Source organism: Podarcis erhardii, assembly GCF_964252035.2.
Source record: "Podarcis erhardii genome assembly, chromosome: 7".
NCBI classification, from domain to species: Eukaryota; Metazoa; Chordata; class Lepidosauria; order Squamata; family Lacertidae; genus Podarcis; species Podarcis erhardii.
Window position 1 is genome coordinate 85,923,066 of NC_138511.1, and position 14,670 is coordinate 85,937,735.

Consider the following 14,670-nt stretch of genomic DNA (forward strand, 5'->3'; position numbering starts at 1 on the left):
TCCCGCCGGGCCGCGGCCGCCGCCTCCTCCTCCTGCCTGCCTGCCTGCCTGCCTGCCGGAAGTCGCGACCCGCGGCTCACCTCGCCGCGCCCGGAAGCTGCGCCGCGGCGCCTTGGCAACGCCGGGGGGGGGGAGGTTGCCGGGCGACGGGGGAGCCCCGCCTCCCTGGAACGACGGGGCGGGGCTTGGGGGAGAGGGCGAGGTCCTTAGCAACCGAGGGAGGATGCGGGCCTTAGCAACGGGGCCGGCGCTTAACAGGCCTGCCTCAGGAGCAGGGAGGATGGAGGGCAGGGGGCCTTCGGAAGCGGGAAAAATCTCAGGGCGGCAACACAAGGGCCTTCTCGGCAGCGGCTCCCTGTCTGTGCAAGGCTCTCCCCAGGGAGGTTCAACTGGCACCTTCCATTACAGTTTTACCTCAGTTACAGATAGGTAGCCGTGTTGGTCTGCCATAGTCAAAACAAAACAAATTCCTTCCAGTAGCACCTTAAAGACCAACTAAGTCAGTTCTTGGTATGAGCTTTCGTGTGCATGCACGAAAGAAGTGTGCATCTGAAGAAGTGTGCATGCACACGAAAGCTCATACCAAGAACTGACTTAGTTGGTCTTTAAGGTGCTACTGGAAGGAATTTGTTTAGTTTTACCTCAGGTTACAGACTCCGCTAACCCAGAAATAGTGCTTCAGGTTAAGAACTTTGCTTCAGGATGAGAACAGAAATCGTGCTCCGGCGGTGCAGCAGCAGCAGGAGGCCCCATTAGCTAAAGTGGTGCTTCAGGTTAAGAACAGACCCCCGGAATGAATTAAGTACTTAACCCGAGGTACCACTGTATACACTTTTAGGTGCCAGGCAAAAACATTCCTTTTTTAACCAGGCGTTTGATCTGATTTACATACAATGCCCTTTTAAAATGTGGTTTTTTAGAGTGGGGTGGGGTTGTTGCAATGTTTCTCTTATTTTGATTATATAATTTGTGGTTTTGTGTTTTGTGAACCACCCTGAGACCTCCGGGTATAGGGCAGTATATAAATTCAATTAAAAAAAAATTCCTTCCAGTAGCACCTTAGAGACCAACTAAGTTTGTTACTGGTATGAGACAAATTTAGTTGGTCTCTAAGGTGGTACTGGAAGGATTTTTTTTTATTTTGTTTCGACTACAGCAGACCAACACAGCTACCTACCTGTCAATAAAAAAATGTTTGACAGCACCAGGCTTTTCTAAGCCATCTCCTTCCACCTCCTCCTCCTCCTCCTCTCAGCCCCACCCAAAAAACCAACCATATTTATTACCTCTAAGGCACATGAAGTTCAAGGCAATTTACATATAGCATCACCTGTGTTTACCCAACTAACAGATTATCTCTTTTTTATAATTAAGAACTACGCCACCCCACTTTACACCAGCAGGATAAAAAAAAAAAAATCCAGTACAGACAGAAAAGCAGTTGAGACCCGAGATTCTTTATTTAGAAATCTAATCCACTTTATTCTTATTTTCCTGGTTCCTTTCCCAGTTAACCCCTTCCCCCCCAATCTTCTTTTCCTGAATCATCAGCTGTCCGCTTTCTCATCTTGCTCCACAACGGGGTCCGGCAGCTCCTCTGCTGGGCTGGGAGAGTTTGCAGCCAGAGCAGCGGAAGGGGCAGGAGGTGGTACCCCAGCGTCTGTGGCTGGCTCCTCTTCCTCGAGGGAGAGGGTGGCTTGCTTGGCTGTGCGAGGCTTGCTTGAGGATCCCTCATCTGAGCTGCCGCTGCTGCTGCTGCTGCTACTACTGCTGCTGCTGCTGCTGCTACTGCTGCTACTGCTGCTGCTGGCTGCTCCTTCCTTGCTCTGCAGCTCCTGGGGAAGAGACCAAGAAACCACCATCAGTGTGCAGAAGAGCCAAGCTCTGCCTGGCTCATCTCCGAACTCGAAAGGCAGAGAAGCTCAACATCGCTTGTGTCAAAGACTGCTGTCTTTGGAAATTAATCCGGCTTTCAAGTGGATGCCTGCCTGAACCAGATACGGTTTCGGCGGCTTGCGCTGCATCTGTAATCCTCTCGGCAGGGAATGACAGAAATCCAAGACACAACCGAGGTGCTTTCATAGGTGGAACTACAGGAGGTTTGATGGCCACTTCCACTGACAAGCAAGCAAAAAAAAAAAAAAAAAAGCTGCGGTACCTTGGGTGGCCAGGGGCCCTCTAAGCTGGAATCCAGCTGGGAGCTGTCTCCTCCAAAGCTCTCGTCCTCCTCCTGCATGCTGATGAAGATGGTGGGAGTCTCTGCCTCAGGCACCTCCTCCTGCAAGTCCACAGATTCCTCGGAAGGGAGTGGGGTCTGGGGGGCTGCCGGGCGGGGAGGCTGCTGCTGCTGCTTCAGTTTCTGCTCCTCCTCCAGCTGGCGCTTGAGGGCCTTCTCCTGCGCCAAGCGCAAGGCAATCATATCCTGGGACACGCGAGGCAGGAGGGGCTGAGGCTCCATTTCTTCCTAGGAATGGCATTGAGCTGCGTTAGGCCCTGCAAAGTGTCCATTTCTTTTTCAAACCCCTTCCTAGCACTAGGTCCAAATTCCCAACACTGTTCTGTGGTGGATCCCTCCCTCCCCTGGCTTCCCTTCTGTGAAAGTGTTCCAAAGCATGCAGAAATAAAAGAACACTACGCAAAACTTCAGTTACAGATAGGTAGCCGTGTTGGTCTGCCATGGTCAAAACAAAATAAAAAAATTCCTTCCAGTAGCACCTTAAAGACCAACTGAGTTAGTTCTAGGTATGAGCTTTCGTGTGCATGCACACTTCTTCAGATACGCAAAACTTGTTTGCATCAAGGTCTCCGAGTTCGGACTAAGCTGCGCTGTCTCCAAACATTGCGATCACGTATCTGCAGTGCTGCAGGCTTGCAAAAGTAAAAACCATTGCACTTCTGCTCCCGTTTGCAAACTTTGACTGGACACCACTGAAGTGGTTCTCTCTATCCTCCAAGGCCCTTTCGAGTGTCTCCACAGTGCTTTGCTCCTCCTACCATCACCCACTCAAGCTGCGCTCCTATATATGCTCACATACAGTGGTGCCCCGCAAGACGAACGCCTCGCAAGACGGAAAACCCGCTAGACGAAAGGGTTTTCCGCTTTGGAGGCGCTTCGCAAAATGAATTTCCCTATGGGCTTGCTTCGCAAGACAAAATGTCTTGCGAGTTCCTGCGGGTTTCCCCCCCCCTTCCCCCTCTTTTCCTAAGCCGCTAAGCCGCTTATCAGCTGATCCGCTAAAAGCCGCTAAACCGCTAATAGCGCTAATCCGCTAAGCTGTCAATGGGCTTGCTTCGCAAGACGAAAAAACCGCTATACGAAGAGCCTCACGGAACGAATTTCGTCTTGTGAGGCACCACTGTAGGAGCATAAGCCCTACTGGACACAGTGGGACCGACTGCCAAGGATCACTGTGAAGGTCACAGAAATCCAAAGACAGATGAATTGTCCTTCACAGTTCCCTTCTCCCCACCCTCCGTTTCTGGCAATCCCAACACACTGAATGCTCACTTATGCATGTTACTGTAACTTGGCAAAACCCACATTTCTTCAACACTATGAACGTCGCCCCCTCCCTGCCCACTGTGTGCTCTGACCTCTTTCTCTCTTCTCAGCTCCTTGGTCCTGGGCGGGGCTGAGCCCCTCGTCTCCTCCAGAGGCTGCAGCTCCTTCCCTTCAAGGTCTTGCTTGTTGCTGGCTTCTAGGATGGCCATGGTGGAATTGGGAACATGAGCTTGCTGGTGGAGAAAAAGCAGAGGGGGTGCCTCATCCAGATGTGCGCCAATCATTGCACTGGAAAGTATTCTCTCAAACAGTATTCTCTCTGATACTTTCACACATACCCTATCTTGGTTAAAATCCTACTGGGTTGGTTGAACGGAAGTTCATTAGTACGTTTTGCAAGAAAACCTGTTTTAGACTTCGTCGTCTTATTTAAAATTACTGTTCTGGACTGGAGGTGCGTGCAGGTGAGTATTACTGATGTGGTACAGTGGTGCCTCGCAAGACGAAATTAATCCGTTCCGCGATTCTCTTCGTCTAGCGGTTTTTTCGTCTTGCGAAGCAAGCCCATTGGGAAGCAAGCTTAGCGGATTAGCTCTATTAGCGGTCTAGCGGCTTTTAGCGATCAGCTGAGAAGCGGCTTATCAGCGGATCAGCTGTTAAGCGGCTTAGCGGCTTAGGAAAAGAGCGAAAAAACCCCGCGGGAACTCACAAGACATTTTCTTCTTGCGAAGCAAGCCCATAGGGAAATTCGTTTTGCGAAGCGCCTCCAAAATGGAAAACCCTTTCGTCTAGCGGGTTTTCCGTCTTGCGAGGCGTTCGTCTTGCGGGGCACCACTGTACTGGGTTTTCTTGTGTCTTCTGACCTATCCCAACCTGTAAGGACTGACTTTCAAGTAGGACTTCTAGGTCTGCCATGCCCCACTCTTTAGACCAGGGCTGGGGAGCCCCTCCCTTTCTGACGCCAGCTCCCTTCAACTCCAGCCAGGGTGCTCAATGGTCTGGGATGATGGGAGTTGTAGTCCAACAACATCTGGAGGGCCACAGGCTCCCCAGTCCTGATTTAGATAGGAAAGGTCTGCATGTGTGGGATCTTTGTCTTCAGAAGTGCCTGTCCACAGAAAAGCCTAGCACATACAAGGAGCAGGAACCAAAAGATCGTAATAAATGTCTCTCTGTAACTTAATATACCATGCCTTTCAGTGGGTTTTTAATCGTGGGCTGCTTTGGGAGCCAATCCTAGCTAAAAATGGGATATGAAGATCTTTGTCTTCAGCAGTGCCTGTCTAGGGAAGAACCTAGGACAAGGAGCAGGAACCAAAAGACCGTAATAAATGTCTCTGTCTATCTTAATATATCATGCCTTTCAGTGGGTTATTAATTGTGGGCTGCTTTGGGAGCCAATCCTAGCTTAAAAATGGGATATGAATACAATACAGTAAAATGAACCAACAAGTTACCTCTTAGGATTCTTTAAACCAGAGCTTTCCAAACTGTGTGTCATGACACATTAATGTGTTGGCTGCAGTGTGTCACGTGAACGCTCCCCGTGCTCCTCCTGGGGCTGGAAAGAGGTTAGTTTAACCTCCAATTTGCTAGTAAAACTGAATTAAAGGTAAAGGTAAAGGGATCCCTGACCATTAGGTCCAGTCATGACCGACTCTGGGGTTGCGGCGCTCATCTCGCTTTATTGGCCGAGGGAGCCGGCGTGCAGCTTCCGGGTCATGTGGCCAGCATGACTAAGCCGCTTCTGGCGAACCAAAGCAGCGCATGGAAACACCGTTTACCTTCCCGCTGGAGCGGTACCTATTTATCTACTTGCGTTTTGACGTGCTTTCGAACTGCTAGGTTGGCAGGAGCTGGGACCGAGCAACAGGAGCTCACCCCGTCGCAGGGATTCGAACCACCGACCTTCTGATCTGCAAGCCCTAGGCTCTGTGGCGCCACCTGTGTCCCTTAAAACTGAATTACTACGTCACAAAATGAGGCGTGTCTAAAAAGTGTGTCGGCAACTTGAAAAGTTTGGAAAGCTCTGCTTTAAACAATGCCCTTTGAACTGTGAACTTTGATTTAAAAAGGCAGCTATAGGTTAGACACCGTGGATTTTGTTTTGACTTGAATAACCTCTCCCCCAGCTCGCTGCAACTGCAGCTTTGTTTGGGGCAGTACCTGATGAGGGGTGAAGGAGCGGACATGGGCCAGCAGAGGCTCCCGCAGCTCTGGGCACTTCTCGAAGACGGCAGTGAGCTGCTGAGGAGGCAACTGGAGGATGACTTGGAAGGACTGGGGCTTGGTCCGCTGGCAGCACTTGATGAAGCCCTCCCAGACCTTGGGGTACTTCCACACCTGGGGGAGGAAGGGAAAGAGTTAAAATGCGGCACCAGCAGCCAGAGACTGCTCTGTGTCTCACCCCAGTGGCCTAAGGTTCATCAGGCTGAACGGCCTGTTTCCAGCAGTGGCCGCCAGCCAGATGCCTCTGGACGGGTCAAAAGCCAGGAATGAAAGCACTGGACTTTCTATAGGCCAACCAGTATGCAGAGGTATAGGAGGCATCTGTACACAGAGGTTGCATTTCTCTCTCGTGACATCATCGTGGGCACCCACAGGCCTACACTGCATGAGTCTGTCCAATTATTTTAAAAAGCCATCTACAACAGTGTCCTTTGCTACTCAAGTTTTTCTCCCTCTTATAACACTAGAACTCGAGGACATGCTATGAAGCCGAACGATGGAAGATTCAGGACAGACCAAAGAAAGCTCTTTGTGTAGGGACGTTTTAAATGTTTATTGCTGTACTGTGTTTGTATTGTTCGGTTGGGAGCCACCCAGAGTGGCTGGGGAAACCCAGCCAGATGGGCAGGGTATAAATAATCAATAATCAATAATCAATAATCAATAATCAATAATCAATAATTATTATTATCATCATCACTACTACTATTCATAAAAAGGTAAAGGGACCCCTGACCATTAGGTCGAGTCGTGGCCAACTCTGGGGTTGATGCGCTCATCTCACTTTATTGGCCGAGGGAGCCGGCGTACAGCTTCCGGGTCATGTGGCCAGCATGACTAAGCCGCTTCTGGTGAACCAGAGAAGCGCACGGAAATGCCATTTACCTTCCTGCCGGAGCGGTACCTATTTATCTACTTACACTTTGACATGCTTTCGAACTGCTAGATTGGCAGGAGCAGGGAATGAGCAACGGACGCTCACCCCATCACGGGGATTCGAATCGATGACATTCTGATTGGCAAGTCCTAGGCCCTGTGGTTTAACCCACAGCGCCACCCGCGTCCCATGATTATTCATGCACCGCAGTTAATCTATGGAACTCCCACAGGAACTCCCACAGGAGGCAGTGATAGCTACCAACCTGGGTCACTTTAGAAGAGAACTAGACAATGGCTATCAATGGTTACTATCCACAAGGCTCAAGAGGCAGCAATGCTTCTGAATACCAGCTGCTAGAAGCTGCATTATGAATTCTGGTGCTGGAGGAGACTCTTGAGAGTCCCATGGACTGCAAGAAGATCAAACCTCTCCATTCTGAAGGAAATCAGCCCTGAGTGCTCGCTGGAAGGACAGATCCTGAAGCTGAGGCTCCAAGACTTTGGCCACCTCATGAGAAGAGAAGGCTCCCTGGAAAAGACCCTGATGTTGGGAAAGATGGAGGGCACAAGGAGAAGGGGACGACAGAGGACGAGATGGTGGGACAGTGTTCTCGAAGCTACAAACATGAGTTTGACCAAACTGTGGGAGGCAGTGGAAGACAGGAGGGCCTGGTGTGCTCTGGTCCAGGGGGTCACAAAGAGTCGGACACGACTAAACAAAGAAGCCGCAGGAGGGATCCTGTTCTCAGATCCTGCTTGTGGGTTTCCAACAGGCATCTGGTTGGCCACTGTGAGACCAGGATGCTGGACTTGACAGGCCACTGGCCACCTTCTTACAATATCTTGTGTGCTGGGCTGTTCCTCCCAGTCTTGGGAGATAATTTTGTTCCTGTGGGATGGCTAAGAATCAGCCATGCAGTCAGAGCTCCCTCTGCCCCCAACAGAGTGAATCCACTGAAGCAGTTCCCTTAGAAGGGTGGCTGTGTTGCCCAAAAGTGCTGCCCTCTGCAGCAATGATTGCAAGAGGCAAAGGACGATGGGAACCTGGCTGCAGAGGACAAAGGCAGGTCTCCCCCACATCCTCCTTGTTAGAATTCCTGCTCCATGATTGCAGTCATGGGATTGATGTCTTTCACATGACGATGTATGTTTTGACTCCACAAAGTGGGAAGTGACGGAGACAGGATGTTTGTATTACTGTGTTCCGTGAAGTGGGACTATTGTCCTTTTTTTTTCTCTTTGCTGTCTGATGCTAGAGAGAGAGGGAGCCATGTTGCAGTGCTCCGTGTGTCTTTATATGTAAATAGATTTGCCAAAATGCTGAGTTGCTGAGGTCTGTTACGCATGATGCGCAAACTCTGCAGATCCCCAAGTGTGCCAGTGTCAGTTGGCATCGGTCGCTGTGATGTTTGGGCAGAAGAAAGCTTTTGAAGCTCCCGAACGATCGCTCAGGAGGAAGGGAACATGCCAGTCGGGCATGTGTCTCTGCCAGGGTCCTACTCGAGTGTAGACTGAGTTCCTGACACTTCTCACCTGCTTCAAGATGAGTCGGGAGAGGATGTTCATGACGAAGCCGCCCAGGCGTGGGTACATCGTCAGTGACTGGATCACAGTCCGCATAAGGAGCATGGGCAGCGGGTTTTGCTCCATGAGCTGCTGCATCACCACGGCCAGCACCTCAGACGTGTAAACGTTGCGCTCAGCAAAGCACATGTTGGTGGCTGCACGCAGGGAAATGGAGAAGATCAGCTGCTGCTGCTGCAGAAAACTCAGAGCAACTGCCACAAGGTAACAGGGACAGGGGCAGGGAAGCACCAGAGGTCAGAAGCTGCCCGTTCTTTTACGACAGGAGTGGGGAAACCTTTGGCTCTGCAGGTGTTGCTGAACCACAGTTCCCATGAGCCCCAGCAAGCAAGTAATGGGAGTTATAGTTCAGCAACATCTAGAGGGCCAAAGGTTCCCCACATCTGCTTAAGGGGAGAAGCTTTACTCCATGCTTCCAAATACCGTATTTTTCGCCCCATAGGACGCACTTTTCCCCCTCCAAAAATGAAGGGGAAATGTGTGTGCGTCCTATGGGGTGAATGCAGGAGGCAGGCAGGCAGGAAAAGCTCCCCAAAGCCGCACACAAGCTCCACGCGGCTCTTGCGGCTTTTCCTCAGGAGGGACAAGGGACTGACGCAGCCAGTCAGTCCCTTCTCCCTCCTCTAGAAAAGCCCACAGGAGCCGTGTGCTCCTTAAAGGGTGTGCGGCTCCTGTGGGCTTTTGCAGGAGGTGGGGGTATTGCCATAGCTGCACGCAGCCTCTCCCGGCTGGAGAGGTGGCACGCGGCTATGGCAGCAGCCTCTTTAGCCGTGCACCATCTCTCCAACCCGGAGAGTGTGCGCGGGGCTAAGGAATAGCCCCGCGACCCTCTCCCAGCTGGAGAGGTGACGCGCAGCTTTGGAAGCAGCCTCTTTAGCTGCGCGCCATCTCTCCAGCCCGGAGAACGTGCGCGGGGCTAAGGAATAGCCCCGCGACCCTCTCCCAGCTGGAGAGGTGACGCACGGCTTTTGAAGCTGCCTCTTTAGCCGTGCACCATCTCTCCAGCCCGGAGAGTGTGCGGGGGGCTAAGGAACCCCCACGACCCTCTCCCAGCTGGAGAGGTGACACGCGGCTAGGGCAGCTGCCTCTTCTCTTCCTCCTCCAGCTTCGCTTGAAGGGCGCTGCACAGTTCTCCCTCTCCTTTGCAGGAGAGGTGTTGCGCAGAGAGGGAGAACTGCACAGCGCCCCTTCAGCCACGCGCCTGCCTGGAAGCTGGAGGAGGAACAGAAGGGTCTCCTTCTATTCCTCCTCCAGCTTCCCAGTGAGGCGCCTGTCCTGCGAAGCCGGAGGAGGAACAGAAGGGTCTTCCACTGCATCCCAAAGCTGAGCTCAGCGCGCCCCAGGCTTCGAGCTTCGCGCAGCTCTCCACAAGCCGTGGGAGCCCGGCGCAACTTCGCACTGGGCTCCCACGGCTTGCAGAGAGCTGCCTGTTCTGGGGGCTGGGGTCGGGGGAAGCTCGGGCTTCCCCCGACCCAGCCCCGCACCTGGGGGGGGGGGGATAAAATTTTTTTCCTTTATTTCCCGCCCAAAAAACTAGGTGCATCCTATGAGCCGGTGCGTCCTATGGGGCGAAAAATACGGTAGATGTACAGTGGTACCTTTAGAGATGCACACCTCTGGTTGCATATCTTTCAGGATGCAAATGCAGCAAACTCAGAAGTATTTTTCCGGGATTCGCTGTGCGCGCATGTGCAAAAGCGCTTCACGCGCCGCGCGCATGTGCAGAAACAGCTCCTCCGGTTGCGAATTCCTCGGGATGTGGCCAGACCTCCGAATGGATCCCATTCGCAAATTTGGATTTGGATGCAAAATAAACTCCAGCACTTGCAGCCAGTTCAAGTATAGGAATTTCCTCTATGGATGCAATTTCGCGAATGGAAAAATGTATGGGGAAATTTAACCATTGTGTCTTGAAAGGGTGGGGGTTTTTTTGCAGCCCAAAATATTGAACAAAAAGAACAGGAGAAATGCTAGGAGGATTCTAAACAAGCAACTGAATTCTCCCTTACCTTTGATGATGGACTTCATGTCACACTTGGTGGAGTCGATGTTGTGGAGGGCAATCAACAACTCCCCAGGATTCAGAGGAGAAACTGCCGAGTTGCCTTCACCTGTCGGAATCGATGCCAATGAAGAGATCAGCCACTGACAGAGGAGACGGTAAAGCCAGCCAGTCCGCTGATCCCTCCCAAACCGTGCAAACCCCTCTCCCCACAGCCTCAGGACACCCTTTTGAGAAGACCCCCAAGAAGCCACGGAAAACTCAAGGTCCCCATGTGGCCAGGATCCCTACCGTGTTGCGTTCCCAACAGGCGGTTGAAAACCTCCTTCACAACAATGGGATTCAGCTTGATGAGCTTCGGCAGGGCCTGGATCACCTCTTTCTGGAAAGGAAATGCAAGAATGCACATCACACTTGACCACACCCCCAGAGGAGAGAGCCCCCATAGGGTATGAGGCACCACAAACAGAGAAGAGGCATACTCAGGGATACTTAATAGAAGCAGCAGGGACGTGGAATCCTTCCTGCAAATCGCTAGAGAGCACACAGAAGCTGTCTCCTCCATTGCTAATCTCCAGGGTCCTTTTCCCGCACTCCCATCCTTGTGCCATCTTCCCCACTGCTCCCCTCATCTCTGCCACTCAAGCAGGGCTCCCTCTCGTCCTTTAAGCCTCTTCTCAATCCCCACGTCTTATGAAGTTTCCCTCTGGATTAACTCCTCCACATCAGCACCCAGGCGAGAGGAGACTTAACTGTAAACCTCTAAGCTCTCTCATTTGCACAATCCTCGTTTCCCCAACTTCTGTTCCACCAACTTTTAAGTCTGCACTGGATTCACTAAAGTGCACACATCGGTAAGAAGGAAGAGCTGTTTTAAATCCCGACACGTTATGTTAAATCCTGACATATTACGACATGAAGTGAGAGCTGGACCATAAAGAAGGCTGATCGCCGAAGAATTGATGCTTTTGAATTATGGTGCTGGAGGAGACTCTTGAGAGTCCCATGGACTGCAAGATCAAACTTATCCATTCTGAAGGAAATCAGCCCTGAGTGCTCACTGGAAGGACAGATTCTGAAGGTGAGACTCCAATACTTTGGCCACCTCATGAGAAGAGAAGACTCCCTGGAAAAGACCCTGATGTTGGGAAAGATGGAGGGAACAAGGAGAAGGGGACGACAGAGGACGAGATGGTTGGACAGTGTTCTCGAAGCTACAAACATGAGTCTGACCAAACTGCGGGAGGCAGTGGAAGACAGAAGTGCCTGGAGTGCTCTGGTCCAGGGGGTCACAAAGAGTCGGACACGACTAAACGACTAAACAACAAAAACATGTTACGTGTTGGCTGTCCTTCCTTCATCTACTGTACTTTTAGGAAAACTGTTTGTCTGCTATGTGCTTGGACACCTCTTGAGATATCGTGCCCAACTGCCCATGGCGGCTCCCAAAATCAAGGAGCAGATTTTTTTCTGTGTCTGGATACAATGGCACGCCATTTTGAATCCAGATGACAGGCTAGGCTTTTCAAAACTGCACTTATTTGGGGGGGTTTCTTTGAATTCCTGAGCCAAGGACAAGGCTGCTAGTTTCCAAATAACCTGCACGTTGAAAATGTCAACTAAAAAGGCTCAAGACCAAGATAATATTGGCAGGGAGAGGGGGTGGGGGGAGAAGTATTGCAGATTATCAGCAAGCCTCCAACTGAGCCTCAGAAAATACCTTCTCCAAACCATTGAGGACAGGGATAAGGAACCGGACGTCCGGGAGCCTCTTGTTGTACAGATCTCGAACTCGCTTCACAAGCTCCGGAGAGGGGGGAACTAAGTAGAGAAAATCACATTAGATCGTGTGACTGAACAGCAACTCTCAAGCTTGGACTGCTTTGCATAGCCCATATCCCAGTTCCACAGCATTTATCAGAAGCAACTACTTGCGTGGAGTTGCCATGAGCCACCGTGAGGCCTTTGTATCGGACAGCACCTAAATATAAACACTGAAGTAACTGTACCTTTGTCCGTCAGGCTGTGCAGACAGCGGGTCACCAGGGTCTCTGCACCTTTGGGGCAGTTTTTAACCAGCTTGAGCAGTTCTCGGGAATTCATCCCCATTCCACGGATCTGGAAGCGATAGGAAAAGATAAACAAAAGGATGGTTTCTGGGGTGGAGTGGGGGATACGAACATGCGGAAAGGAAAGCCATCTACTGTATCGGCCCGAATATAAGCCACACTATTTTTTTTTTCCAAATTCCGATTGTGAAAAGTTAAAGTGCGGCTTATATTCGCGACCTTATGCCGCAATTTTATGCGGCTCCCCACTCCCAGGAAGCAGCCCAGGAGCGCGGGGAGGAAAAGAGCACGGGGCAACGGCACCCAGCCTGCCTGCCACTCCCAAGCCTCCCCTGAGCCGTCAGAACGCTGGCAAAGTGGCGCGGCTCCCCCTCCCCCCGCAGAGAACAGCCCAGGAGTGCAGGACAACGGCACCCATCCTGTGTGCAGTTCCCAAGCCGCCAAATTTTAAAGGTGCGGCTTATTTGTGGGTGTGGCTCATATTCAGGCCAGTGGACCAGTGGCATCGCAACAGGGGGCGGGTCCCATGTCTGGGGGGTGACAACAAGACACCCCACGGCAGCGTGAACAGCCATCGCACCGCCACAGCCGCATATGGAGGGTCCTCCGTTCGTGGCTGTGGCCACGAGCAGAAGATCCCGGCGCCGGTGGCAAACCGCTATGTAAAGCGCATGTGCGGTGTCGCACACATGTGCTGTACGTAACAATGCCGCACATGTGCTGTACATAGTGGTTTGCCACCGGTGCTGCTGGAGCACTGTACGGACAGCGGTGGGATCCCTCAATTGCCGCTATAGCCGCGGAGGATCCTCTGCAGCCACAAGCAGAGGATCCTGGCACTGTCTGTACAGCGCTGGAGCGCCGCCGGACCAAGCCACTATGTACAGAGCATGTGCGGGAGTGCTGCGTACAGCACATGCACTGTATATAGCGGCGCCGCACATGCGCCGTACATAGTGGTTTGCCGCCCCGGGTGTCACGACGCCTTCGTTTGCCCCTGTGGTGGACCACCCAGTACCCCTCTCTAGCCGACTCACAGGCTGCTCAATAACCCTGAGGACAGTGCGCTTGATGTCGGCAATGGCCTCCGTGTATACAGACGCCAGTTCATGGATCAGTTTGTGGTTCTGGGGAAGGAGGGCCAAGTAGAGATAGAGGCATTGCTTGATGGTCTCTTCTGTCCAGGGAGCAGCCACCTCTGCAAGGCAAAAAGAGGGTTGGGAAGAAAGAGACCGGGCGCCAAAGATTATGCAGAGTGCCAGATCCCACAGGGACAGGCTCCTTGCCATTCACAACTAGGGAAACAGAGCTGTGAAATGGGGAAGATCTCCTTTTGGACTTCCTGTTGTATAATTTAACTTAAAAGAAGAAGAAGAAGAAGAAGAAGAGGAGGAGGAGGAGGAGGAGGAGTTTGGATTTGATATCCCACCTTTCACTCCCTTTAAGGAGTCTCAAAGCGGCTCACATTCTCCTTTTCCTTCCTCCCCCACAACAAACACTCTGTGAGGTGAGTGGGGCTGAGAGACTTCAGAGAAGTGTGACTGGCCCAAGGTCACCCAGCAGCTGCAGGTGGAGGAGCGGAGACGTGAACCCGGTTCACCAGATTACGAATCTACCGCTCTTAACCACTACACCACACTGGCCATAAACCTAGAAAAGCTTCTTTTACATGGGACGCCATTTACATGGGACGTCATCACCCGTCACATATAGAACCACAGAATTGTAGAGTTGGAAGGAACCACAGGGTCATCTAGTCCAACCCCCTGCAACCAGGAATCTTTGCCCAATGTGGGGCTCGAACGCACAACCCTGAGATCAAGGGTCTCATGCTCTACGGACTGAGCTATCCCAGAGGTTCAGAACACACACACTGTTTTGCCTTACGGTGAAGGCTCCATACAGTTTCACACGTGACACTTTCTAATTGGTGATGGGGATTGTTTTGCCCCTAATAATAATAATAATAATAATAAATTTTATTGATATCCCGCCCTCCCCAGCCAAAGCCGGGCTCAGGGCGGCTAACAACAATAAAATAGTGCAACATTCTAAAAACATTTCATTATAAAAATTAATTAAAATCCAATTGATGGCAACCATAAGCTTAAGTTCTGTAAAGATTGCCAAAGGAGGGAGTCAGGCTGCGCCCTGACCAAAGGCCTGGTGGAACAGCTCTGTCTTGTAGGCCCTGTGGAAAGATGTCAAGTCCCGCAGGGCCCTAGTCTCTTGTGACAGAGCATCCCACCAGATTGGGACCACGGCCAAAAAAGCCCTGGCTCTGGTTGAGGCCAGCCTAACCTTCCTGTGGCCCAGGACCTCCAAGATGTTTTTGTTTGAAGACTGTAAGGTCCTCCGTGGGACATACCAGGAGAGGCGGTCCCGTAGGTACGAGCGTCCTAGGC

At 51.7% G+C, this 14,670-nt stretch overlaps 1 protein-coding gene across 1 annotated transcript in view; it reads right to left on the reverse strand.

Annotated features, from left to right (window-relative positions):
• Positions 1-1,436: 1,436 nt before the first annotated feature.
• The window catches only part of SYMPK (symplekin scaffold protein), a 30,137-nt gene continuing 16,903 nt past the window's right edge, over positions 1,437-14,670 (reverse strand). Inside the window, exons 18-27 of the mRNA XM_081868666.1 lie at positions 13,303-13,463; positions 12,206-12,314; positions 11,917-12,017; positions 10,488-10,578; positions 10,204-10,305; positions 8,144-8,331; positions 5,669-5,845; positions 3,595-3,735; positions 2,159-2,464; positions 1,437-1,835 (exon numbers count right to left, since the gene is read on the reverse strand). Coding sequence (XP_081724792.1) covers positions 1,548-1,835; positions 2,159-2,464; positions 3,595-3,735; positions 5,669-5,845; positions 8,144-8,331; positions 10,204-10,305; positions 10,488-10,578; positions 11,917-12,017; positions 12,206-12,314; positions 13,303-13,463 — 1,664 coding nt within the window. The 3' untranslated portion in view covers positions 1,437-1,547. The remainder of the gene's footprint in view (positions 1,836-2,158; positions 2,465-3,594; positions 3,736-5,668; positions 5,846-8,143; positions 8,332-10,203; positions 10,306-10,487; positions 10,579-11,916; positions 12,018-12,205; positions 12,315-13,302; positions 13,464-14,670) is intronic.